Here is a 27,224-nt window from a genome sequence, read left to right as displayed (position 1 = left end):
AAAAAAAGACAGAATTAAAAAGACTGAAGAGAACTACAACTGCTCAAAGTTTTACAGTCACTAACAGTGAGATAGGACAGGACATAAAAAATGGATTAGGAAAACCACAAGAGCAAGTACCCAAGGCACCAGAGGCAGGTTCTTGAATATTCAGTGTCATAAATAAGACTCCCAAATCCCAAAAGATAACAGTTCAGCCTGAGAGGTAGAAGCAGCAGAGGAATGATGAGTGTAAACTGCAGATCCGGGATGATAGTACTAGTTTAAGCTCATGACAGGATGAAAATTATTGAAAAAAACTTTCCCTTTGTGAATGAGATAGTAAACGTCTGAATGCTGTTGCCAGTTTATACCTGTGATGTGTGATGGGAACAGAGTGCCATCTGATTTCTTTCAAAATTTGTATTTTTATAAATGATCGCTACATAGCATTCATAAATTTACGTCAATTATTATCCTACGGATTTTCTTCCATTCTAGTAAATAAATCACAAACATACAATGGATTGTATTACTTTAAAAATAAAAATAACAATTAATTCAAAATCATTATTAACTACAAGGTGTTATCCTCCCTATTATTTCCACTGTTTTCTTTTTTGCCATCATTACATGCAACACTATGCTAGAATGATCAAAACTTCTTAAAATATGGACTTCGAAATTACAAGGTTTAAAAGCTTATATGGTATCTAATAGTACAATGATTGTCCCAGCAAACTCCCTAATCTGAAATTTTGCGTATCACAGTATCACAAGGATGTATTTGATAAGTGAAAATAACATCACTCATTTGACTATCACAGACAGGGAGATGGAAGCTGCAATACTTTGCACTTGCTTTGCACTTTTTCAACAAAAAAAGTTTTATCACACTGCTATATAGAGAAAATTATGTAAATAAACAGACTAGTAGCAGGTTTCTATAAGCTATTTTATAGACAATAATGCTATGTTGTTTCGTTTTTTTAAAAAATTCCAGTTAGTGAAATAGTAAGTCTTGTATGGTTTTTTATGTTTTAAAACATGAGGGCTTCACAGATCACTGCATAAATGAGATAAGACACATGGTTCTATGTGTAAATGAATTATTTAGCCTAAAGTGAATTAAAAGGCAACCCAACTACAGAAAAACTATGATGGTAAAAGGTCAAAGATAATTTCTTTTGCTTCAAAGGAAGAATCTACTGGATAAGGAAACCTCAATCTTCTTGTTATTAATTCAATGATAAAAGGAAAAAATTGAAAGATACATGTTTAGGCCAAGAATATTTCTCTTTTGTGAATCACTGTCAATCTCTAGGATGCTGGCAACTCAAATTACATTTTTAATCTTAAAACAATTGGGTAAAAAATACTAAATTTATATACTTAAGTGAAAGGACCATGACACAGTGCATGCTACTGTCCAGCTGAGTCTGTAACTTTTGCTAAACAGCTGCTTTCTTCTCTATCACTCCAACACTTCTACCACCATGCTTCAAGAAGCTGGATCTAGACATAGCACTGTGTCATGGTCCTTTCACTTAAGTATATAAATAATTTAAAGCTTTGATGTGACAGATGTATTTAGCATCATAACATGAAGATACATACCGCTCCCTGCGGAAGTTTTTTACAGAGAATATATAATACAGGGAAAGTATGTACTTCTGGCAAATACAATACCCATGCCACATCCTGCAAACTGCAGTATTTCAAGATAAACAATTATGTTTATGGTTTATGACTTTAATCTTATGCCAAGGAAAAATGTTGACATATAACATGACTTCAAATTGAAGAAAATATGTAATCAGAAAACAGATTTCGAGCTATCAGATACTCAATGAACAGACCAAAAAAAAAAAAAAAAGTTTCCTTATTAACAAAACCCATTGACACTATTACTATCTCTTGCCAACTTTTCCACAGCTATTTTAAATGTATCAAGACTATCCATTAAGGCTATGCATCCCATAGGCTGTTGTTCAGTTACTAACTGTTCAGTTTACAAATGCTATTCTAAGGAAAATTAACTACAAAATCCATCCTGGAACGTTACAGTCTGGCAGAAACGGGACCCTTGATACCTTGCTAGAGAAACAGTTGACTGATTTTCTAAATTTTATGTACAAAACTACCATATCTTTTTAGCTTACTAAAAATGCCGATGGAGTGTTACTTCACTGTCTCAGTGCTTCATTTCCTCCTGAGCTGTTTCTTTCTTCAGCTGCTTAGCTACCAGAAAAAGGCTAGTGAGGCTTGGTTTCTGCTAGGCATTGTTGTGATGTGTTTGCATAAAATAAGATCTTTCTTGATTCTCTGTCTGTTCGTAGAATTGGATTAAGAAAAACTATTTTTTTTTCATGGTTTTGAGTCACCATATACATTTTGAGAGTAAGAGTAAATGGAAATGCAAAGTTTGTAATAAACTGCATCCTTTTCTCTCAACTCTAATTGCAAGTGTATCTTGTTGGTCAATTTCCAGACGACTGGGAAGTTGGGTATGATATACCCAACTTGCCCAGTAAGATCCTAGGCTGATTTAAGTCAGTATAACTTCATGACTGTGGAACACAGATGCCTACTTTGACAGGCACGCAGGAAGAGCAGAGACTATCGATTTTTAGAGAATTTACCTATTAAAGCTTGAAAACTGAATGACAGAATCCAAGGTGATCTCAAGGACCTTGCGACTGCTTTTTTGGGACAATTCTATTTTTTGCCACTGTCTCCTATTTACTATCATTGGAGTAGTATTAAATGTCCTGCTTGTATGGCTGAACATCTAATAGATACTTTGAACTTCATTTTAAAAAGTTAATAAAAAAAGAGAGGTTTAAAAAAAGGCTTTAAAGATCAGTCAGTGCACTGCACTATGGGTTTTTTATTGCAATAGTTTTGAACAGTTATCTTGCGGATTCTTTTCCTAATCTAATAGAAGAAAAGGCAGCATTTGTGATAGAAGCACTGGGGTGATTCTCATACACATCGTGCTTGAAATAAAGAATATGTCACGCTGAAATGCAATACAAAGTGAAAGCCCCCTATTACCCTTTATCAAAACAATAAACTAAGCGACAAAGGGGAAGCATTGTATCTTTCTTGTTAGGAATACGTGTAATAGAACTAGTTTCTTAGTAAACAAGTACTATGCTTTATAGATAAAATTTCCTGTGTAGCGGACACTTTTTGACAAACAGGACAGAAAAGGTTATCACAGATAGTAAAACAATACCAAAAATACTATAAAAATATGTCCATGTTTTATGCAGCTATCCACAATTGCAGAGAAGTATAGCCATTTCTCTGTAAGTCTGTCAGTGACATAAATACATGTGTGGGAAGGACATAATTTGTTGTGCATGTATTTTTAAAATCATTATAAAGCTCAGTTTTGCATACTGCAGCTGTGTTTCTCAAATTGGATTGCTCCAAGTTAGTTTCCCATGTCTACACTTCAGTTGACAGTCAATAACTTTATTTTGAACAAAAAACTCAGTAATGATGAAAATCAGTCAAAACAGCTGAAGCTGAACATCTCTGACAGTCAGGTTGCTTCTGTATCCAACTATCTGCATCTATGGAGATTTCTATGTCTACAGATAGATTAATATCTGTATCTACGCATCTAAACTTGAGAAAACCAGCTTTGGACAGTTAGCCAAACAGGACAGAAAATTAAGGAGAGAAGCAATGGGGTGAAAATGGGAGTCTGCGCAGCTGGGAGCAGGCCACAATGACAGGCGCTTCCCCTGTACCTTCTATCCACTGCCTCTGTAGCCCATGGAATCAGGGATTTAGGGGAGAGAGAAGGAAGCAATTAAATTATCTGGGGACAGGTTACCGGAATGGTCCCTGGTGACACAACAGTTCTGCAGCAGCTTCTTTCTTACTCAGTAGTCACTGCCATGGGAATGCCCAACATTGTAGGACCCCAAGATAACCTGTGTCAGGACACTGGGAAGCAAGACCTCTCAGAGAAAGGGACCCCAGAGTGATATTATGGCCATTACCAAATAAAGGTGTAGCTTAATTATCAGTAAACAGAGTAACTATCCTAATATTTTAGCTCAATAACCCTTGGTTAAATAACCTACACGTTGCAAACATCTTTTAAGTCAATAATTTTTCAACAAATCAGAGTTGGCTAAATACATAACATCATGGCACCTCTCTTACGCAGGTCAACTTTAAGAGAAGTGCTATGCACAGCATACAAAACACAGGTATTTTTTGAGATTTGTCTGTACTTCCTAGAAATTCATTCACTTACTGTTTATGCTTATGACTATGAAGGGATTTGTTCACATTTGAATGTTCCGGTGCATGGAATAATAGGGCTCCAAAACTTTGCCAGCCTGTCTCCCTCATGCTGCTACACAAATTACACAAACAACAACAAAAACCATCCAAAATTTTAACAGGATGTATCTGAATGAGAAGGGATGTATCTTTCTTTAAAGGAATTACAGACAGAAATACAGGAACAGTTTCACATCAAGGAAAGGGGAAATAGAAAAGCATAACCTGAAATAAGAAGGTCCCAACCAACAGTAAACTTGGTATTTTAAAGCCAAAATAAAGAAAAAGCCTTTGTGGGTGCCAAGAAATTAATTTCTCAGCCTCCTAGATAAACAAATTTAGCAACCCTACTGGCTTTTAACTTACTAATTACAAGAAAATAATTTATAAGTCAGCATTAATGAAAAAAATTTTAAAAAATTAAAGCAGAGGCTTAAAATTTCTAATATTTTAGAAGAGAAGGCCTGAAGGTGGGAAAAAAATAATTTAAAACATTAATAAAATAAAATATAATAATGTTGAACCTAGTAGTTTCATATTTTTACTCTGTCACTCTAATCAAAAGCCTGAGTGACAGCTTGCAGGACAAACTTAGGAAGCATACTCCACTGATGAAGGCAGTTGCAAAGGAACTGTAGTTGTGCTGAAACATTTCTGCAGTTGAGGAACCTCAAAAGACCACCTCCCACAGCATGAGATCCTTAGTACTTTCACCAGTTTTTGTTTCAAAACTATTCTTCAACTTATCATACCTGCCTTTATTTCTGCAGGAAACTGGGTTTCAACTTCAACAATTGTTTACCTCATAATTTCATAGTGTGGTCCACTGTCCTGAGTTCATCTATTATTTCATTTATGGTTTAATTCTTAATCAACTAAATGTTCTGAGCAGTAAGAAAAATTTATTTGGCTGCCTTCTCAGAGCAGAAAATTGCACTACAGTTAGAAAGTATTTTTCTTCCTTTGCAGTAAAGTAGCATTAAAGTGTCACTTTTTTACTTTCTAATTTATTTAAAAAACCATACTTATCCCACATTCTGGAATGTAAAATAAATGTAATTAAATAATTATCCAGATAAGAACAGTACAATCTGTTGCATGGCTAGAAGTCAATCATGTAAGAAGAGAAGAAGCAGGTATCTTCAGCAGTGTGATTCAAATCATGGATTGTTCATCTAAATTCTGTTTTCAGGAATGAAAACTCTTAATACAGATACCAATAATTATAGTCCTAATACAGATATATTTCCTTGTTAGGGGAAACAAAAGAAAGCTATGCTCATCATGAGTTAGTAGGAATTACAAAGTCTGCCTTTGTAGTCTGTCCCAGAAAAGGGGAAGGCACATGGAAGAAGAGGGACTCTTCCATCGTTTATAAGAAAGGCTGCTGTTGCTAACTAAGCAGGCAAGGAGGGAGTTTTCTTCTACCTTTTTCCAAATGAATCCCCAAACCCCTCTCCTGGTGAAGCTAACCTTTGAGTAAGTTGCTGGACTAACAGGTAGGAGACTCAAAACCCTTGGTATACCCCACAAATAGGAATTTCGGAAAGAGAAAAACAGTGCCACTATCCTGTAAAACCTCTCTACGCTTCTTTGTCAAGATAAAAGTCATTAAAAGGTGAACAGTGGGTGGTCTATATGCACATCCACCTGGCTATCAAGTAAGGCTGCATTCTTTCTCACAGCTGAACAAGAAGGGATCAAAAGAAATGCTAAACAAATACCCTGACATAGCATCTGAGACAAAATACCATGTGTCAAATGCTTTAATTTAGTGATCCTTACTAATATGAATCTTACTGTGCACAGTTTTATCAGTGGAAGTGACCGCTACTGGTCCGGAAATGTCTCATTATACTTGTGATTAGATGATTTCCAAGATGTAAGGAGGTCTTCTATCAAACCTAATTAAAATCTTTGCTTTCCATGTGCTAGTCTTGTTCCTTGTTAAACACAATTCAACTGTCAATTTCTAGTTTAACCTCATAAATATCAAAGTAGCTCTTTTTTCAGTTACTTTAATGACATTCCCTACTCCACATTAGTAAGTCATTCACAGAGATTGGTAGGTAGCTGCTTTTATTATTCTTGTTGATTTTATTGTGTTCTGTTATCATATTTTGGACTGTGATAACAAAAATGCATGGAGTAACTGATGCTCCATTAGCATTTCCTAATCTCCCATTTAAATCTCTCTTTAAGTTCCACTGGATTTCATATAGTTGCTGAATACTGTCACAAAAAATGTATGTTGTTTGCTTATGAGTTATTAAGTAGGTGATTGGAAAATTCCACAGACTTCCCGTTTGGAACTACAAAATACCTGGCAGAATATCCTGAATTTTAAAAATAGGTACATTTCATGTTTCACAAAACGCTTACCAGAAAAAGAATGTGGATGTGTATAAAATTGATACTGAGAAATTCCACCAGTATCTCTTTCAACTATTTAGAACAATTTTTAAAGTTCACTTAGAGAACATAACAATTGTTAATTAATGTATTTTGAGATACTGCAGTTTACATATATACTTAATTTCTCCATACTTAAGAAGAAGTCATATCCCACAGACAGCAATCATGTAAGTAAAATGAAGATATAATTGTTACTTGATGACTGAAATAATCTCTCTCTTATTGTCTTTGTTCTCCACATGGAGAATTCATGGTTGTTAGTTTTTGTTCCATAATATGACTTTATCATATAATTAATTAATTGCTCATTAAATTTATTTTAATAAATAGGATTTGATTATTAAAAACAAATCCATCAATGTGTTCTATTTTTTAATCTCTGATTACGAAGATTGGTTCCTAAAATTTCAAGATGGAGCTCAAAAATCAATAGTTGACTTAAAACATTATTTCTTGATGTCATTAAAAGTTCCTCTGCTTTCAGATATACATGGCTAGAACAAAGACACTTCAAATTGCAAAGTAAGTTTTAGTTTGCCATTGTATTTCATTGAAAAGATTTCTGGTTTAATTAGAAAAATTAAGAAAACCACAACACAACACTTAATAAACATCCATGTATCAGAAGTATTCAATATAATTAACTGTAATTCTTCAACCATGTTCCTGTGCAAGCAAACCTAGATTTCAGTGCAGGGAGTAGACCCCATCCCCCCAAAGTCCTGTAAACCTGTAATTCTGCAAATTATGTCAGTGACATTAGAGGTCTGCAAAATTGTTCTGAGTTTGCAGGTGATCATGAGATTTTACCAGAGACAAGGGAAATTGAAATATACAGAGAACAGCATGGAGTTTGGTATATAAAAACAAGCCCTCCAAACGCAAACTGTTACCTTTTTCAAAGGTACTTTTATACTCATCAAAACAATGGAAATTGTGAGTGTATGTTAGTTTATGTTCTCAAGCTGATCAGCGAAAATCTAGAGAGTCTACATTGCATACCTTTTAAATCTATTTGAATGATAATTTTGGGGCAAGTATATTATTTGTTGTACAGAAGACAAAAAAAATAAGGGGTTTTTCTTCATACTTTGAGAGGCAAAGTCTTTGAGAAAGTTTTTGTTCTTGGACTAGATGATCCTTGAGGTCCCTTGCAGCCTAGGATTTTATGATCCTATGATTCTCCTATGCTGCTGAATAGGACTCCCTGCACAGCAAGAAAAGCAACTAGAACAGTTAAAGATATTAGGGAAAAAAAGAAGGTAAGAGTTAAGTGACTTCAAGATTCAGGAAGAATCTTGTGAAGAGTTTGTGAAGATTTCCTAGAAAACATGATGTGTTGAAAGAGAAAAAGACATGACTGGTGTAGATGGTGAACATTTAATCTCCATTTCTGAGACAGATGAGGAAGACAAATCTCTGTTAGAAATACTCTCATTATATTTTAATCCCTTGAGGTCTTTTTTAATGGTACCTTCATCCAAATGTTTCTCTTCAAGTATTTTCATATTGCCTCTCCACAAAGGGTCAACTACCGGTGTGCTCTTTGCAGTCGCCAGGGCTAGGCTGGCAGTGTGCAGACAAAACAAATGTCTCTGGAACATCACCTTACTCTCTTTAGGGCAAGACTACTCTATTTTAGATTTCAATGGTCAAGGACTCTGGCTGCACGATGAAGCAGGGATCAAGCTGGGATCAAGCTGAATGCATCTGCATGTTTTGCGGTGGAGGCTGCCCCTTTTTATTTTTTGTGGCAGCTGTTCGTATCTATCTGGCTACCTATTCTTTCACTTTTGAGGTAGTCTTCCTAATTTTTATGTGGCTTGTTACTAGCCTTCATGAGGTTAAATTTCTTGAATAAATGCATGGTTCAAATAACAACCTGTCCTCTAGTATGAAACTAGATTTGGTTTATTCTTTATTTCCATTGTTTTTAAATGTCTATTACGGTACCTGCAGAGAAATGTGAATGTCTCTAGGGACATCCAAATGCCATTATTACTGTGAGAATATGATGGCTAGGATATCATCATGATTTGTTTTTTCAAATTTATTTGAATTAATAGGGAGGGATTTGAAAGTTCTGAAATTTCATAGTGTAGCCTCTGACATTTTTTCCCAGGATTCATATATCAGCAATTTAGTTTTTATGTCCCTGTAGGAAGATCATGCTAAATCCTCTCTCTTCCTCAGTCCCACAGCAATGCAAAGCCAGAAAAATATTTTAAGTTAAGGACTGAATGTAACAAGTGTTATAGAGCCTGGCCTGTGCAGCAGTCTTGGAAGAAATGCTAGGCAGCAATAGTGATCTTCCCTGTCTAACTTGTTCCAGATACTGCTTTGCATCCAGCAGCCCTTAGAATGTCAAAGATAGGTCTGAATTTGCTGCTGCAAGATGAAGCCTTCTTTATAAGACCAGTACCCCATATTCTCAAACTTGCTACTGCAGAACCAACACATTGCCCATAACTTTGCAGAAATTTTATACCTGCTTCCTGTTTTCTGTATCTAAGATTTTGTTGATCTCTTGTTGATCAAGATGCCTCTTTTTTCAAATCCAGAAATTCAGCTGCCAAGCTTTTTATTCTCTAAACATATCTTTATTGTGCAGGACACAAAGCAGTACTTATATTTCTGTAAATTATCTGGCATTATCATACCCACCTCAAACAATTTTCTAATTTACTCCATCAGTGAACTTATCTGCAGATGATATACAGTTATTGTTTCTGTCATAAGAACAAGTGTACGGCAAATGAGTCTTCCTCTACCCACCCCGCTTCCAATATTAGCAAACACTACAGTGAAAGAAAGAAGAAGGACAGCAGGTAGCTACAAAACACAAACAAATTTTTTCATCTGAATTCTTTCCTTTATCATAATTATCACTCAAACAGGCTGGCATATATTAACCTGGAGTTACGAAAACTCAAGAAAAAACAGAAAAGATCAATTTCATACAGCATCTTATACTTAAGTCACCCTTTTCCTCCAAGTTACATAATTGCACTGAATTCGCTTATTTTGCATCCAGGAAAAAAATTAAATAGAAGTATTTTAAGTTCCAATTCTTTCTTGTAATCAACTGCATGTTGCAACATTAGCTGATATGACCTCCATTCTCAGACAGCTTTGACCAAGTTTAAGCCAAATCACTTTTAATATGAAGTGTTTGTACTAAGATACCTAACCTCAATGTTAAGAGGTTCAAAGGATTTAACAAAGCATCCCTCTCCGCTGTCACTCTGAAGCTACTCTTCTGAAAACGTATACACAGATACCTGGAGCAGACACTGCAGGTAAAAATGACAAATTAATACATACTTCCCTTTCATTTTATTTTATTTTGAAATAAGAACGCTTCTATCTATTTTTCTTTAACAAGTGAATCAAATACAACTTTCACTAACAAATTTGATTATTGCAACATGAGAATTTTTCACTTTTGCTTCAAAGTATTCCTCATAGAATGAGTAAAAACTTCCAATCCAATTGTGAAGGATAGTTACCTTCATGTTTACTTTGTCATCCTTTTCTATTAAGGGGAGGAAAAAATAATAGTAATGTTGCAATGACCGATGACCATTATACACTTTAATGGGATCTATCCTGAGCAAGCCAAATTAAATAAGGGCTCTTCCAACTCATGATCTCATTAAAATATTTGTTGGCAACAATAGTCAAGAGCTGGATCTGATACACAATACCACAGGTCCAAAAGAAAAAACATCTTGGGGCACCTGCTTTTCCTCTGGACAATGTCAGTCCTTCCAGCTAACCTAGTTATTGTGTAGCTATAAAGATTACTGTATGATTCCATGTTGTAAACATTTCCTTAATTTACATACTATCAATACATGTCACTATTATTATTAATAACAAGAATATTGTTTTCCAATATTTTCATCAAACTTAAAAGCTATCCTAAAAGAAAAAAAGGAAAACCTGAAGTACACAATCAAATTAATCAAACCATAGTCATATTACATGCAAACAAATACTAGGGTTTGTTAGCCATATACTTACTTGTGACCCATTTCATGGGCAATGGTAAAAGCAAGATTCAAACCGTTGTCCTCTGCAATTATACATTTTCGTTTTTCACTGCACATTCCACTCAGATATGCTATACCTAGGAAACATAACCACCACATTCAATTACTTTTTGTTATTACTAACTGTATGCATTATGGCATTATTGACTCAAAATAGGTCTGAAACCTTCTTGTGGTCAGAGCCATCCAAATATATAAACAGATATATGACAAAGGTTTATTTTCTCATAAGCTACAGAGACTGATTTTAGCACAAAATTGGATAAAAGATAGCAAAGAAATCACAAGCAGTGGTAGTACTACCTGATAGCAATGTTACCTGATTACATAGACAGCAATGTGTAAACATTGTAAAACGTGTAAACAAACACTGTTCATCATGTTAATGATTTTAAAAGTGTGTAAAAGACTCAGGTGTCACAGAACTAGAACAATTCCAATAGGAGACTGCAGTCTGACACACACATTCATCATAGAGGCTATAATGCCTCTACTATATAATACCTACATTTTCAAAAAGTAGAAACCTAAATGGCAGGCTTTTGAGTTCAAGTTCAGCTTCTAAATAATACAATGACTGTAATTGTAAAAGCCTGAGGAATATGCAGCTTAATTTGGGAATGGTAAATTTTTTCAGACCAAAAATACATTTAGCAGGGACCTATTGTCATCACTCGTCATCTGAAGTTTTGGAGTAAGAAATCAAAACGCTGTTTCAAGTGCTTGGCCTTTTTCCCAGGAACATCCTTTCAATGGAATGGTGCCCTCTGGATTGACGTGTTTGCTGGCTGTTTGCACGTAAAGGTCAAATTTGAAATGTTTGACAGTGTTTGAATTAGCATTCTTAGAATTAGCATTCTAAGTTAACAAGATAAAAGTAATTCTTCTTACAATCCAAGTATTTGTCAGTCTGTGAGCACAACACCTCATCCACAACATGAAATTCAAGTAGTAACCCATCTGGCAGTGTTGTTCTCAACAGAGCTGGCTGAAAGACTTTCAACACAGAACTCATGACAAAAAATGTTGTTCAGGACTGAACAAAACAATAACAAATTAGATTTGAGTAAGGCCGAATACTTCAACTTTTACTATTTCTTTCCATAGAACGGATGAAAAATGGATCAGGGGTAAAAGTAATTTGGGATACATAAAAAGGCAAAACATGTTCAAAGGGAAAAACCTGAAGTTCTTCAAATGACACCTCATGCTAAATGTACGTATCATTTATATTAACTCTATTGAAAATAAGAGAAGTAAGAAATGCTCTGAAATAAAATGTTTTATTTCCAATGTTACGCTCCAGCAGCTGAAATAAAAGAAAAACATTTCTCAAACCATTTTGTGCCTTGTAGTTCCACAATTACACAGTTTCTCTCAAGTTTTGATGACCAAACTGAAAAAGATAGCGTAGCTCTAAGTACTAGAGCTGGTATCATCAGAGCCCTGACTTCAGCCAACACCAATGAAGTTACAAAGTGCTAAAACAAAATAGAAAAATTACTGTCACCATAGTCAAAATCCAGTGCTGCATTCTGAAGTACTGTGGGCATTCCTATTACTATAATGCAAAACATTCTGAAATACCTTCATTACTGTGCTGGTTTTGGCTGCGATAGTTAATTTTCTTCACAGTAGCTAGTAAAGGGCTATGGTTTGGATTTGTGTTGGAAACAGTGTTGATAATACAGGGATGTTCTAGTTATTGCTGAGCAGTGCTTACAAAGCATCAAGGGCTTTTTTGCTCCTCATGCTGCCCCACCAGCAAGTAGGCTGGGGTGCACAAGAAGAGGAGGGGACACAGCTGGGACAACTGATCCCAACTGACCAAAGGGATATTCCAGACCATATGACATCATGTTCAGCAATAAAACTAGGGGGGAGGTTGGTGAGGGGAGCACTGCTTGGGCACTGGCTGGGCATCAGTTGGCTGGTGGTGAGCAACTGTTTTCATTTCCATCACTTGTCTTTCCTGGATTTTATTTCTCTCTGTTATTTTCCTTTTCATTACAACTATGATGATGATGATGATGATTTTATTTCAAGCAGTAAACTGTTTTTATCCAAGCCCATTAGTTTTCTCACTTTTACCCTTCCAATTCTCTCCCCCCATTCCGCTGCAGGGGAAGGAGTGAGCAGCTGTGTAGAGATTAGTTGCCGGTTGGGATTAAATCACGACACTTACTAATGATGACTACCCTCAGCTGGATAAAACTCACTTGCTGGGATCTACAGAAAGGGAATTCCCAAACCTCCCTCTGCCTGTTGATGCTGAGTACTAACTGAAAACTCTCTGATGCTTTTTTTTTTGTATGGAAAAGAAGTCCCCTAACCTTCTTTTGGCCTCTAAAATGGCAGGTTCAACTACATTAACAATATCTTTCTATACAACAACATGAGTACTATCAGTTGCTGTCTACTATCCTGCCTGCCCCCCAGTTTATTCCCAAAGAACTATGCATATTGCAAATTTTATACGTATTCTGCAGAAGAAGCAGTCAGCAGTAGTAGGCATTTTCAACAACAGTCAATATATATCATCAATTATGTTGTGAGACTTGGCATTCCTTGAAGAGAATTGATTATGTTTGACCTTTTTAAATGTAGCATACAAAAAATAAGACCTGCATTTAATTTAGATTAAACTAGATTTCTGATTCTAGAAATTATTCTAGAAATGTCCAAAGGCATCAAATGCAATTAATGCTCCATGGCTTTTTCCCTATTAAACAAAGTCAACCTCCTATGTGAAAGCCACATCCAACTGCAGCTACTGGATGTAAATCAGCCAACTACTAGCAGTGAACTAGTTTCATGTCTTGTCCTTGGTTATTAATTTCACATGTAGAGAAAAAGAAACTGACTTCAGTAAGCAGCTGCTCTTGCTTAGTTGTCTCTGCATTAGGTAAGAGAAGGAATTTCTTTAAATATATGTATATTCACTGCAGCTTCCTGTGGCTTATTAACACAGCTGGAACTGCTCCAAGGTAAAATCCACAAGAAAAAAAACACAAGCAACAATTGCTCCCTTGTTATGATTAAGATATTCCTCATGAACCCCATGGTCTCAACACACAGCTTCAAATTAAAACAGTATCTGAAAACTGTTGGCTAGAAAACAGTAACATCATCTCACTGACAATTTAAGGAAGGATCCTGTTACTCATCTACAAAGAAAGCTCTGTTTTGAAACAAAAAAACACTGAATGAATACCTGCCAAATGTAAAATATTCAAATTACTTCACTCTGTAGCTCGCTATTTCTCAAGTTAATTCAGAAGAAAATACATGCAATATCAATTAAGAGAGTAAAGATTTACCATTGTGCCCTAGAAGAACCACATAAGGGAGTACATATTCTTATCAAACATGTAAATATCCAAATGAAATATATGCCTCTTCAGAAAAGTAAAACTTTTGCCAAAGTCATAGCAGTGGTAACTACCGTTACTGCTACCCATAGAAATGGGTATTTCATTCTATGTAATATGGTGTAGAATTTTCTTTAAATTTTTCTTGTTTCTTAATGAGCACCCTCATCACATCATCAAACTATTTATTCTTTCAAAGTAATTTGAAAGAACTTTTAGAACATTTAGAACTTTTCTGGAAAAGCCATGGTTTAGCTCACAGGGATGTCACACAAAACATATTACCAACTAAGGTATTCAAACCAAATTTGTTGTCTTTATCTACTCATCCATGGCCAGCTGCCCACAAGATGAATCCACTACCTATAATAAAAGGCTACTGTCAGCACTGCCTGCAGGAATGAAAACTCCACAGTAAAAAAACCCAAATCACATTAAGAAATATGCAGTCAAACATACAAACATTGCTCTTTCTTACAGTGACCATACAATGTGAAAGTATGTCTTGAATATGTCTGCATTTGTAACAATGCATTCTAAAAGGCTAGAGAATGGTTATTATTTTTCCTTTTATAGAAATCCAATGAAATAGAGTAAATATTGTGAAAGTCTTAATCACACAAATTAATTACTTTGCATATTTGAATTTTTCTTCTAAACTTCCTTGGTTTTACAAGACATTCGAACTTGCTTTATCATGCCATTAGCTATGTGCTTATTCTGAATCCCTTCTTTCAGAGTTGCTCCAAAATCTACTTGCTAATTTTAAAAGCTCATAGAAGAGAAAGAGACCCTTCCACATGCCACCAGTTTAATCCATTGGTATCACCTGGATATCACCTCTACACATTCCTGAACTATTTCACAGCTGTTCTGTTTTGGGAACAGTGATCTGTCCAATAGAACATTAGAACACAGAACAAAGTTCCTGTAACATATTCTTTGATAAGGAGGGATAGGGGATCACAGAGATATTCCTTCTACTACTGTGCAAGAGCAGAGTCTACATGAATTTCCAGTCTGTATGACATCAAAATTCCACAAAACCCAAATACATATGTTCTGCTTCCAACACTTGAAAACACAACCTGAAAAAACTAAAAAGAGCAACTGGCAAATCAATGGGCCTGTGAGTACAAATGATAGTGTTTAACTGGACTTGATTGCTAATCTAACAAACTATTTTCTTTAGCAGCCCAGATGCTTTTAAGAAGCAGGAGAAAAAAAGCTTTCCACATTAGCACAAGCTGGTCTGAAAAGAGTCGCAGACACTGACGATTTCCAGGAAAAAAAAGTCTTGTCAGTCACCAGTGAATCAGCAGCCCTTAAACACAGCAACAATCAAAAGAACACAGTTAACAAATAGGAATCTCAAATGCAAACAGAAAAGACTAGACATATTTTTTTTTTCTTTTTAAAGTGAGAGATATTGACAATGATGGTAACCACACCTGTACGTGTATGTATATATATACAAATGGAGATACACACTGATGCAAGACATTAGAAAAAACAATGGGACAAAACTAAATCAACTTCTGTCACATTTTACACAAATGTTAACTCCAATTTTATTCGCCTATTTTGTTAGTTTATGAGTTATGTACACCTTAGAAAAACTAACACTTCCAGAAAAATCCTTTATCGATATCCAGTAAGTCTGTGATTTTATGATTCAGAATAGACTAATAAGCTTACTCTTCTCCGTTCAAAGAAACTGCTACACTTTAATTCTTAGAGTGGGGAAAAACGGGGAGGGCATATCAACGTATGCCATACATACATGAACAAATTCTGAATGTGATTGTAAAATCTTAGGTCCTTAGTCCTTGCACCCTATGGACAGTTCACAGATGTCTAATATGCTATATATGGGATGGCAGAACTGCTGGAAGATACTAATTTTCTTCTAAAACACAGTCCATGTGGAAAACACTTCTTTCAAGATGAATACACAGATGAGACAGTAAGTGAATTTTCCCCATTGTCCACTCCTGGCCTTTGCTGAGAAGTGCAGCTAAAGGCTGCATCCACACTGGCATTTTTAACAGTGACCAATACGTTTATTCTCCAGTTTTGAGTATTCCTTCTTAACCTGCTTCAGAGTTCGGGTCCATGACATATGACACTAAATAGCTCCAGAGTGTAATTGTGTACAAAAGTACATTTTTCTCTTTTTAGGAAGACTGCACAGGGTGTATTCTCACTCAAATATAAAGCTCTATTAATGTATTCAAACTCATCTATGTCTTCCTAGATCTCTGTCAGCTATCTCAATGACAAACTGAGAGGCTCTAGCACATTTAGGGACTCCTCAAGCAGAAGCCAACCACGCCTGTTTGACGTCTTATAGCCATCTGCATGCCTTACCTTCTCCTGTTCTACTACAGTCTTTCTGACAAAGCAGTTATAGTCAAAAGGTCAAGCTGTATCATGGTTTAATAAAAGACCAGCATTTTGATTTTTCTATTGTTTCCTAGTCAGTCACTTTACTCAGCTGATCAGTGAGCCAACATTTTTGGAGAATTGTCCACTATCATCCTCTGATCTCTTTCCTGAGTGGTAGCAAAGCTCATGGTTTCACACATATAAGCTAAAGACTCATTTTTTTTCTTAACATGCATTATTTTGTATCTGACAATAATTACCTTCATCTGCTCTTTCACTGTATTTTCAGTATCATGATGTTAATCTACAATTCTTCTCATCAGCTTTATACTGAACTATCCAGAATGCTTCAAACTGTATCAAAGCATACTCGGGCCACCACTATTCCAAATACTTTATGAAGTGAGGCAGCTCTGAACTCAAGGACACCTTCATCTAATGTAAAAGCTGACAAATAATTCCCATGTCTTGTTTTTTAGCTTTTAAGCAACATATAAAAAAAGTTTCTTAAGAATTTAAACGAAAAAATTTAAAGCAGCAATACACTGTAACATGGCCACTGAGTACAGCCATTACCCTTTTAAAATCTTTTAATTGCCCTTTTTTTTTTTTGTAAAGGCAACATCACTGAGTGGAAAACTTGTCCATAAAAATATGCGTGCATAGAAAAAGACAAAGATGCAGAGGAATACTGCATACTGGAAAATGAAAAAAAACCAACACATAAATTAAAAAAGAAAGACTCACAACTTCTTTTGCTCCACATTTGACTTTTTTTTGCATCTGTAATGCAGAAACAGACTGTGTATAATTGACGTTGAAGGGGTCCTAAGTAATCTTGTTCAGAAAAAAATGTGCAGAAACCCCCAGCATATGGAGTAATGTGCAATAAAGATTTTCTTTGCCTCATATTTTCTCATACTATTGATATGAAAGAAAAATCAGATGTAATCTTTCTAAGCAATAACTCAATCTTCTAAGAAATTGAATGAGTTTGATCCATTACTCTAACTTTCTCATAGCATGATTTGCATAAACTATTTTTCTAGATGTTTCTTTTACATGGCATAGAAAATTATTAATAATCTTCACCTACATTTATAAGTTTAGCTTTTGGACAGAAGTAGAAAAGTCTGGTTTTAGGACTTACACAATAAAGACTTTCAGTCCCTAAATTACATGGGTAAATTCTAAAAGTTCCTTATGAAAGCTTCATGGAACTCTGCTGTATACAAACAAGTAAGATGTGACTTTGAAAAGGAGATACCTCACTTCTTTGGCAACAAAACTGAATAGGGCCTTCCAAAGTAAAGTGGAAGCTTGTTACTTAAACGGCCAGAAACAGCTTTCAAGCTGAGAGCCAGCCATTTCAGACAGCTCTCACCAAATACACACATAAATAAATTCTTCTTGAGGATATGCTTTTCACTGATGCATTTGGACAGACATAACAGATACACAGTTTACTTCCAATGAATATCACATGCCTCAGACTCAGAGTCCATGCCCCTTTCCTACCATAAAACTCTGTTTCTGTATGTTGACAAACCCCTTGTTACGCTACAGACAAGATGGGGAGATGATGACAGAAACCACTGTGGTACCCCAGAGGAATTATTTTTAACAGCTCAAACTTCCTTTCTGTGTTTTCCAACTTGTTCTACAATTACATTTCCTTTACAGGTGGGCAATGCAATAACGTTGTTTTGCAGCCTTTCAAGCCATATTTGTAGCTTTCTGTAGCAACCCCTTCTGGGGATCATATTTTTTCCTGGGACAAAAATGAACAGGGAAAGCTATTTGTGTGAACCAGCCAGTCCTTCCAGTCCTCATGATATCTAAGCAAATGACACTTCTGACTTTGGGACTAGCTGTAGACCAACAGGAATGAGAATTTACTCCTTACCAAGAAAAGCTTTTATTATTGTCCGTTACTTTCTTATATACATGTACAGAAAAGACCATTAGGAAGAAGCATCTTTTAAAATGTTATGCTAGATGCAAGAAAGCAGAGCTTGAATTCTGCTTTTCTCTGGAATACTGAACCCTAACCTAGAAGCTAAGGCAAGACTGCTATTAATGGATCATCAAAATGACTAGAAAATATGTAAACCAAATCATACATTTTCCTTTGACTTATTTACCTTTGTGACCAGATACACCACCACTCCATATTGGCACCTACAGTTGTATAAATTGTTACAAGGTGGTATCTGTGCACATGGTATGAAGGCTCTGTCTATTCCTTTGACTCATTGTCTCTGCATTTCTGTATACATATGTATGCACTTTTCTTTTTTCCACTTTTTTGATCTTTATTTAGCCCACCTTTCATTTTTCCTTTCCACACCTGCTTTACTTAAACAAACCTGTTTATTTAAAAAAAAAAAAAAAAAAAAAAAAGTTTACCTTTTTGTGTCTGGTCAATAAACCCCAAACCAGAATAAGGGTCAGATGAGATGGGCAAGGGCGATGTGCTTATGAAGCTGAGGAAAGAATGGAAGAATGTAGGCAGTGACTGATCACAGCTGTTGCAAAGAAATCTGAACTTATCTCAACAGAAAAGGGACTGGAGGGTTTGTTTTAGATAAATGCCTGTATCACTTCAGCGGATTAACTGCTTGTGTAAATGTTTTTCCCTGAGTTAATCAAAAGAGTGTGAATGGCTTCTTGAGTTAGACAGCCCAGCAAGGGGTAAGAGCATTTGTGGCTCAGCCCAGCAGAGTATAAAAACTGAACAACTGACAAAATGAACTTTGAACAAAGCAATGGGCTTGAGCTGTCTTTAACTTACATATTCCTTCCCAGCACCTGGGGTTGTCCAGCATGGTGACAGCAAGCATATAAAGGCCAGTAATGGGAATCAGATTTCTACTGTGATCCAACTATATATTACAATGGCTATACTGTGTTTGTACTGTGATTTCAGTACATTGCTGTATCACTCTGCTAAATCAAAATCCCACGTAATGTAAATATCTTCTGGTAAGTAAATTTTGTTTTAAAACATAGAACTCTTCTCACATGGAATATCTAACAGAGCCTGGTCAGATTACTGGATTCAGATACACTTGCATTTCATTCCTCCCCATAGAGGCTATTCTTTCAAAGGATGAAAGCAAAAGTAGTACTGACCTATACAGCATCCATACAGAATTAACCTTTCTAAAATACATTTTCTTCCTTCTTGTTTTCAGTCTGCATCAAGTTCTGGACTCTTGTTGGTTCTTGCATCAACTTCAAGGTTACCCGAAGGATCACGCAGACGCCCTGCCGTCTGCGGGTCAAGGAAGCACAGCATACACAGTATGGATGCTCCCAGTGATGCAGTTTATTTTCAAGCCCTAAACTTTATAGGAAAGCCACACCCCAGTCCTGCCAGTCACTGTGTGGTCACAGTGACATCCTCTTGCTCCTCCTCTTCTTAACCTTGCGGTTACTGCCCATTCGGCTTCTGCACTTCTTACATCCCACAGACTCCAGCAAAGCCTTTGACACAGTCTCCCACAGCATTCTCCTAGAGAAGCTGGCGGTTCATGGCCTAGACAGGTGTACTCTTTGCTGGGTAAAAAACTGGCTGGATGGCTGAGCCCAGAGAGTTGTGGTGAATGGAGTTAAATCCAGTTGGAGGCCCCGTCACAAGCGGTGTCCCCCAGGGCTCAGTTCTGGGGCCGGTCTTGTTTTAACATCTTTATCAATGACCTGGACGAGGGGATTGAGTGCACCCTCAGTAAGTTTGCAGATGATGCCAAACTGGCTAGGAGTGTCGATCTGCTCGAGGAGAGGGGGGCTCTGCAAAGGGACCTGGACAGGCTGGATCCATGGGTGGAGGCCAACTGTATGAGGTTCAACAAAGCCAAGTTTCGGGTCCTGCACTTTGGTCACAACAACCCCATGCAATGCTAAAGGCTTGGGGAAGAGTGGATGGAAAGCTGTCTGGCGGAAAAAGACCTGGGGGTACTGGTTGACAGCCAGCTGAATATGAGCCAGCAGTGTGCCCAGGTGTCCAAGAAGGCCACTGACATCCTGGCTTGTATCAGGAATAGTGTGGCCAGCAGCAGTAGGGAAGTGATCGTGCCCCTGTACTCGGTGCTGGTGAGCCTGCACCTTGAATACTGTGTACAGATTTGGGCCCCTCACTACAAGAAAGATGTTGCATTGCTGGAGCATGTCCAGAGGAGAGCAACAAAGCTGGTGAGCAGTCTGGAGCACAAGTCTTACCAGGAGTGGCTGAGGGAACTGGGGTTGTTTAGCTTGAAGAAGAGGAGGCTGAGGGGAGACCTTATCGCCCTCTACAACTGCCTGACAGGAGGCTGCTGCGAGGTGGGGGTCGGCCTCTTCTCCTTGGTAACGGACGATAGGACAAGGAGGAATGGTCTGAAGTTGCGCCAGGGCAGGTTTAGGCTAGACATTAGGAGAAATTTATCTACAGAAAAGGTTGTCAGGCACTGGAATGGGCTTCCCAGGGAAGTGGTCGAGTCCCCATCCCTGGAGGTATTAAAAAGATGGGTAGACCAGGTGCTTAGGGACATGATTTAGTGGTGGGATGGCAGTGTTAGGTTAACGGTTGGACTTGATGATCTTAAAGGTCTTTTTCAAACTAAACGATTCTATGATTCTATAAGTTCTGTTCAGTTTCTGGAAACTAACCTGATGTCAGGGCATATGGTAGCTCTTGTACCTGCCAGGAACATCTGGGATATGAAGTGGCTATCTGTATTTAACAGTGAGAAGCCTGTTAACAAAAGCCTGAGAGATGGCAGCACTCCTGAAAGCAGGAAATTCCCTCTGAAGTTCTTTAAAGAGCAAAATTATGCTTCAGATGCATTTAAAAGTAACTGTTCTGTTGTAAAAATTGGTAACAGGGGAAAATTATTATCAGACCTACATATTTCCTTCCAGAACATTTTCTGAGAAATAAAGCACCTGATATATGGGAACAAGTATCTTAGATGATTAAACAGCCTGATGAGTATTGGATGACTCATATCTGGTATTTGTCCATTCAAAAATCTGTAAGGAATAGATGGCATAGATTTACTGTGAAAAGTATTTAAAACCAGTTGTCTTTCACAGAAAGAGAGGAACGAGTTAATTTTCTAGCCCAGTATAAATACTTTGTGCAAAACTTTTTAGAGGCTTGCAAACTGAGGCTTCTGCTACAATACGACTTTCAAAGGAAAAACAGGAATCACAATCTCTAGACTGAATTCAAAGGGAGGTACCTTTGCCAAAAAGGCAAGTGAAATTTTACTTTGCCAAGAATACCAAAGTAGAACAAGAAATTACAATTTGAATACTTGCTAGTATTAAGAAACACAAACTGACCTCATTTTATGAAGATGACCTTTTCTAATAATTTGTTACAGCTTTGCTATTGTACACTTTCTTGCCATTGCTAGTTGTTTAAATTACTTTTTTCTATTTAATGTAAGCAGTATTTTAAACATAGTTTTCTAAAAATAATGTATGGAAAGGCTTAATTGATTTTAAAATATTTCAAATGCCTGGAATACATTAAAAAAACCCAACTTTTTATTTTAAGGTATATTTTAAAAACCCTCATCATTTAATGCCGAGGGCCCTGGCCCAAGGAAACAGGAAGAATAGTGCACAGAACAGCATGTTTATGAAAATGCTGATGTAAGGGTAGAGTTTAGATTTCCAGGGGAGCTACGTACAGTATAGGTATTTTAAAAATTCCCCTAGTTTTCATAATCAGTTTTGAGGTAGTCTCTATTTTCTAAGAGGAAATTTTACATAACTTCCATAACCTTAAAAAAATTGTGCTGACTTTAAAATTTGAGCCTATATGTCCTTTCAAGATGATTAAATGTTTTCTGGAATTTGTCAAAAAAAGCAGAAAATACTTATTATGCTCCTATTTTAATGCAAATGCTACATTTTAAAAACCATCTCTTGTCTCTTATTCTATTTCTGAGAAAATCTGAATCTCCCCACAAGAAATGGGATGAACAGATGTTGTCCTGCAACATAAGGTGGTCCAATTAGTTGTCAGAACTCCTTCTGCTGCTGCGAAGTGTTTAAAATACTATAAGCCTATAAAACTGAACACTTGGGTCAAATATATATTAGCATCACAAAGTAAAATATATACCAGAGGTAATTAAGAATAATGTCACTCCATAGAAATAGTGAAAATATTCACCCAGGTGCTTATCTCTCTTCTTGCCTTGCTGACATCTGGGTTTCAATTCTCACATTCATAAAATGTGCAGCTGCTAAAGTCACCCCCATGTTCTGTACATCTATGCACATTGCAATGCTTTTGAATTCACGTCTTGCCTCATTCTATCAAATCTTTTTTTTTTTTTTCTGAATATGCTTCCAAGCCTTGACTAACATCATCTCCCTTTACTGAGTTTATCTACCCATAATATATCACTGAAGTTTTTCCTGGTCTTATAAAGATTCCAGCCTTGATACCCCATTAAGCTGGTTTTCCTATAATTTAATTTCTGGTGCTGTCTTCCCCTTGGCCTGGTATCATTCTCTGTGCAAAAAACCAATGCAAAATCACTCATGAGACCATATCATTGTCACTCCTTCCTTAGGCCTATGTTTATTTCTACAACAAAATATGAGGAAAACAAGACTGTCTTGCTTTCTTTTTTTTTATTATACCTATGTTATGGTATGTGTGTTAGAAACATAAAATTGTTCCTTGACAAACAGTGCTTCACCACAGTAATACATTTCCTCATTTTCTGCAATGTGTGATTCTTGTAAAACATTTCTCATGTTTTCATGAGATAATCAAGCTAAAAGTGATATGAAAGCAATTATTTTACTGTTGTTGAGACCCCATTTAAAGAAAAAAAATAGGATTTTTTTTCCTTTTTTTTAAAGCATGGTGTAATCTGCATTCTCTTTCATGTGAGACAAGGAGCAGCTAAGGGAATTGAAAGAGGCGTTGGTCTGCTTTGTGTTTGTTTGTTTTTTAGAATAATCTATTACTCCATGGCCGGTATTGATCTTTGTGACCTTTAAGTTTTTGATGTGAAGAAATTATACTTTATTTCACTATGAGAGAGATGCATTATAAGAAAATGACTGGTCTTGGGACTGCTTATAGCAGCCACCAGTAGCCCACCTTCTAGGAAAAGTGAATTAAATAGATAACTGTTCCCTTATACAGCAAACACTGTCTCAATGTGGATGGCTAGCTTATCTAGTTTCTTTCTGATAAATGAGAACAAAAGCAAAGCTATTGTGAGAAGAGTCTTCCATCATGCCTCTTTTCAGCTAAAATTATTTGATTTAAAACTACTAGTTATCTCCAGATATGCATCCTGTATTCCACCCTCATTACTGTAACTAAGCATATATTGTTTTGTGCTGTATTAGCACATATGATGAAAGTGGTTATGCTGCCTAAGAGTCAGCACTATCTGAGGAGTTCCTTCATGACCATACCTCAATGTTCCTGCAAACTGTTTCCAACTCAAAAATTCTTTGAGTTTGTTGGGATGGTCCTCAGAAGTTTGAACTCTATGAATGCAAGCCAAAGGTCTTTCTTCTTCCAGGTAATCCATTATCCAAACTACCTTTGCATGTCTGCAGGATGCAAGGTAATCAAGAACTAGAGGAGGCTTCTGTATCTCACATGTGCAGCACCAGACTCTGACTTGGGTCTGCTTGAGCGAGCTGAATAAAGGATGACTTACTTGATGAGAAACTCATGTTTTATGCAGGGTAGGGTACCACCATCCTGAGAATATAAAACCTTCAGTACAGACTCAAAACAGAAATACAAAAGAACTTGTTGCCATTTCAGTGTCACAAAAGGGAGCTATGAGATGGATTCAAGTAGAAAATCTGCCCAAAGTAATCTAAATGAAGGGTAAGCCTTAACCTGTCCCTCTGTTCCCTCCTGCTTGTATTTAAGGAGCACTTTTCCTTCTGTTTTGACAACAATTAGAGGTAGTTGTAGGGATCATCCACAGTTCTCTCCACAAACATGGAGCTCCTTTTGTTTCCTCCTCAATTAAAGGACCCACGTATCCCATTCTTCAAAATCCAGAGAAAAATATGCATTCATTACATGGTCTATCTAATTCCATTACCCTGATGGGTTTTTTCCATTATACAGCTACAGGACACAGAAACTGATACATTAATGACAAGGACCTACCTGGTCTCTCTTCTTTTGAAAAGCCTTCCAATAAAAACCAGTGGAATATTTCAGTGCAAAATACTATACAAGGTTGACTACTCTGTTCAAATATAGCTTTGCAAATGTTTCTTTTGAAGGGATGACAATATATACATAAGCATATCTACCAAGAGCTAAACACAAGACTCCAATATTAGAGAAACAGCTGGCTAACTAGAGAACAGATATACCTTACTTTATAGCCATATATTTTGCATGTCTTTAATTTTTAATGTTTGACCAAACTTTTTTTTTTTTATTTTTTAAATTTAATTGTACACGATACATGAAATTAAGATAAATTCTTTATAAAAACTAATACAGAGTATATATCAGTATTATAGCATATAAAACTGATTACTGATGCATGATTATTTACAGCTGCCAACCTGCACAATTTCATTATGAATGTGTATAAGATTTCATCTAAATGTTTTTCACATAAAAACAACCTATAAAAGTTAAGTACTCGAGTTGTAAAATCCAGGAGACAATGGAAGATATTTTTAAGAGCTCACAGCTGCTTGGGCCTGACTCATTTCTTCAACACTGCAGATGAATAAAATGACACAGGACGTAATTCACCGTTCAATGTAGTGAGAGGGTCACTAAATCATTAATTTGTTTATCTCTCGCAGTCTGATTAGCTAAGACTGTAAATTTTCTCCTGGTAAAAAAATTTTTTGCCAGCAGAGAGCTGAATTTAGTTAAGCCATGCCCACTTCTGTCCTCTGCTTCCCTAGCCTTGATGTGAGCACCTCTTGTGTACCACGGCAGTATTGCTCTGATATTTCACTTTCGAGTCTGTCATGCATAGATGGGATCCTTACACAAAGTTAGAAAGTACACACTATTCACAAGACAAATACAAATTATTGTGATAATTAGCTTGCAATTTCCTTTTATTTTCTTTAACACAAAGCAAATATGCACTGTATAATATTACAGATTCTTTTGTCCTTACTTGGGAATGCCTTTTTTCTGATGGAGACAGGAGTTTTGCCTGTGAAAGAGACTGAAGTTCCAGCTCCAAGCACAAATACTCTAAATGCTATTCAGTGTAATGTTGAAATTCTTTATGTATAGTAAGTCTCTGTACATTTCAAATCCCTTTAAGACAGAATTTTAAATACCTCAGGTAAGTGGAGACTAAATACAGAAACAATACAAAATAAATACAAAAATTTACCTAGAGGTGAAGTAGTATCGTCTGTAGAAAATGACGAAGTCATATTACATTTTCACAGAAGGGATATGGTTACACATGAAATTATGAAGAACTAGGGATGGTATTGCAGCATATTACAGGATCACTTACTGAGGTCGAGAACCAAATTCAGCAATTGAGCATGTAGTTGATTCTGCCGGGAGTTAAACATATGTTAAGAACAATCATAGCATGTCACCTAATTGAGACAGAGCACAACTGAATGTATCTGAACCGGAATGTGCATTAAGAATTAGATACAGGTCTGAATGGATGTCATAGTTATTATTATAATGTAAAAAAAAAAAATTGCTAACCTCAGAGGTATTTCCAGAGAACCACAATCTCTGAAAAGTTGATTCCGTATGCTTTGGACCGATCAGAAATCTCCCTTTCCCCCTGCAAGTGTCAGCAACTGAACAACCTACAGTATAGATTTTTAACTGCTTTAAGTGCATTTCTTTCACAATTGTGCCTCAACAAAAGAGAGGAAACAAACCAAAAAAACCTTTCTAGTGAATATAAACAAAACAGGCCCTTGTTCCTATCTTCTAGAAAAACAAAACATATACTGCAGGATCCAGTTCTGAAGGTGGGGAGGTCCTGGAAGCAGGGGGACAGTCTTCCCCTCACTTCTTTATCCCACTTAACACAAATATGCCCACTGGAAACACAGTGGCAGCACCTCTTCCCTCCTTTCCCTTCTGCTGGAGAAGCACAGTGCAGGGTCCAGTAATCCCGACTTGTCTAGCTGCAGACCAGAACCCAACCACACAAAGTGTTAGAGGGGCAGAAAGACTAACCCTGCCTACAGGGTTCCTGCTGTGCAGCATGCAAGTACCTGAACTGGCTTTAAATTAGCACCATCATGTGCCCGCAGTAGTTCAGCTGCAGCGGCACAGGGCTCAGCATGAGAGTCCACCCTGCTTCTCAGCAAACTGTTACCGCTCCCCTAGCTAGTTAGGCTAAGGGCAGCTGTGCAAGACTACAACCGAGTGACTTTCTGGGTAAGAGGAGGGACACCAGATGGATAAGAATTGGGGGTGCTGGTGGATGAAAAGCTGGACATGAGCCGGCAATGTGCGCTGGCAGCCCAGAAGGCCAACCGTACTCTGGGCTGCATCAAGAGAAGCGTGGTCGGTAGGTCGAGGGAGGTCATTCTGCCCCTCTACTCTGCTCTGGTGAGACCTCACCTGGAGTACTGCATTCAGCTCTGGAGCCCTCAGCACAAGAAGGACATGGAAGTGTTGGAGCGGGTCCAGAGGAGGGCCACAAAAATGATCCGAGGGCTGGAGCACCTCTCCTATGAGGACAGGCTGAGGGAG

At 36.9% G+C, this 27,224-nt stretch overlaps 1 protein-coding gene across 1 annotated transcript in view; it reads right to left on the bottom strand.

The window, feature by feature from the left end:
* ADAMTS19 (ADAM metallopeptidase with thrombospondin type 1 motif 19) overlaps positions 1 to 27,224 on the bottom strand; it is a 152,948-nt gene that overhangs the window by 68,091 nt on the left and 57,633 nt on the right. The window contains exon 8 of the mRNA XM_009648858.2: positions 10,729 to 10,834. Within this exon, the coding sequence (XP_009647153.1) occupies positions 10,729 to 10,834 (106 nt within the window). The remainder of the gene's footprint in view (positions 1 to 10,728; positions 10,835 to 27,224) is intronic.

This window comes from Egretta garzetta, unplaced genomic scaffold (genome assembly GCF_000687185.1).
Source record: "Egretta garzetta isolate BGI_Z169 unplaced genomic scaffold, ASM68718v1 scaffold281, whole genome shotgun sequence".
Classification (NCBI taxonomy): Eukaryota; Metazoa; Chordata; class Aves; order Pelecaniformes; family Ardeidae; genus Egretta; species Egretta garzetta.
Note: the sequence above shows the minus strand (reverse complement) of the source record. Positions and strands in the feature narration are given on the sequence as shown.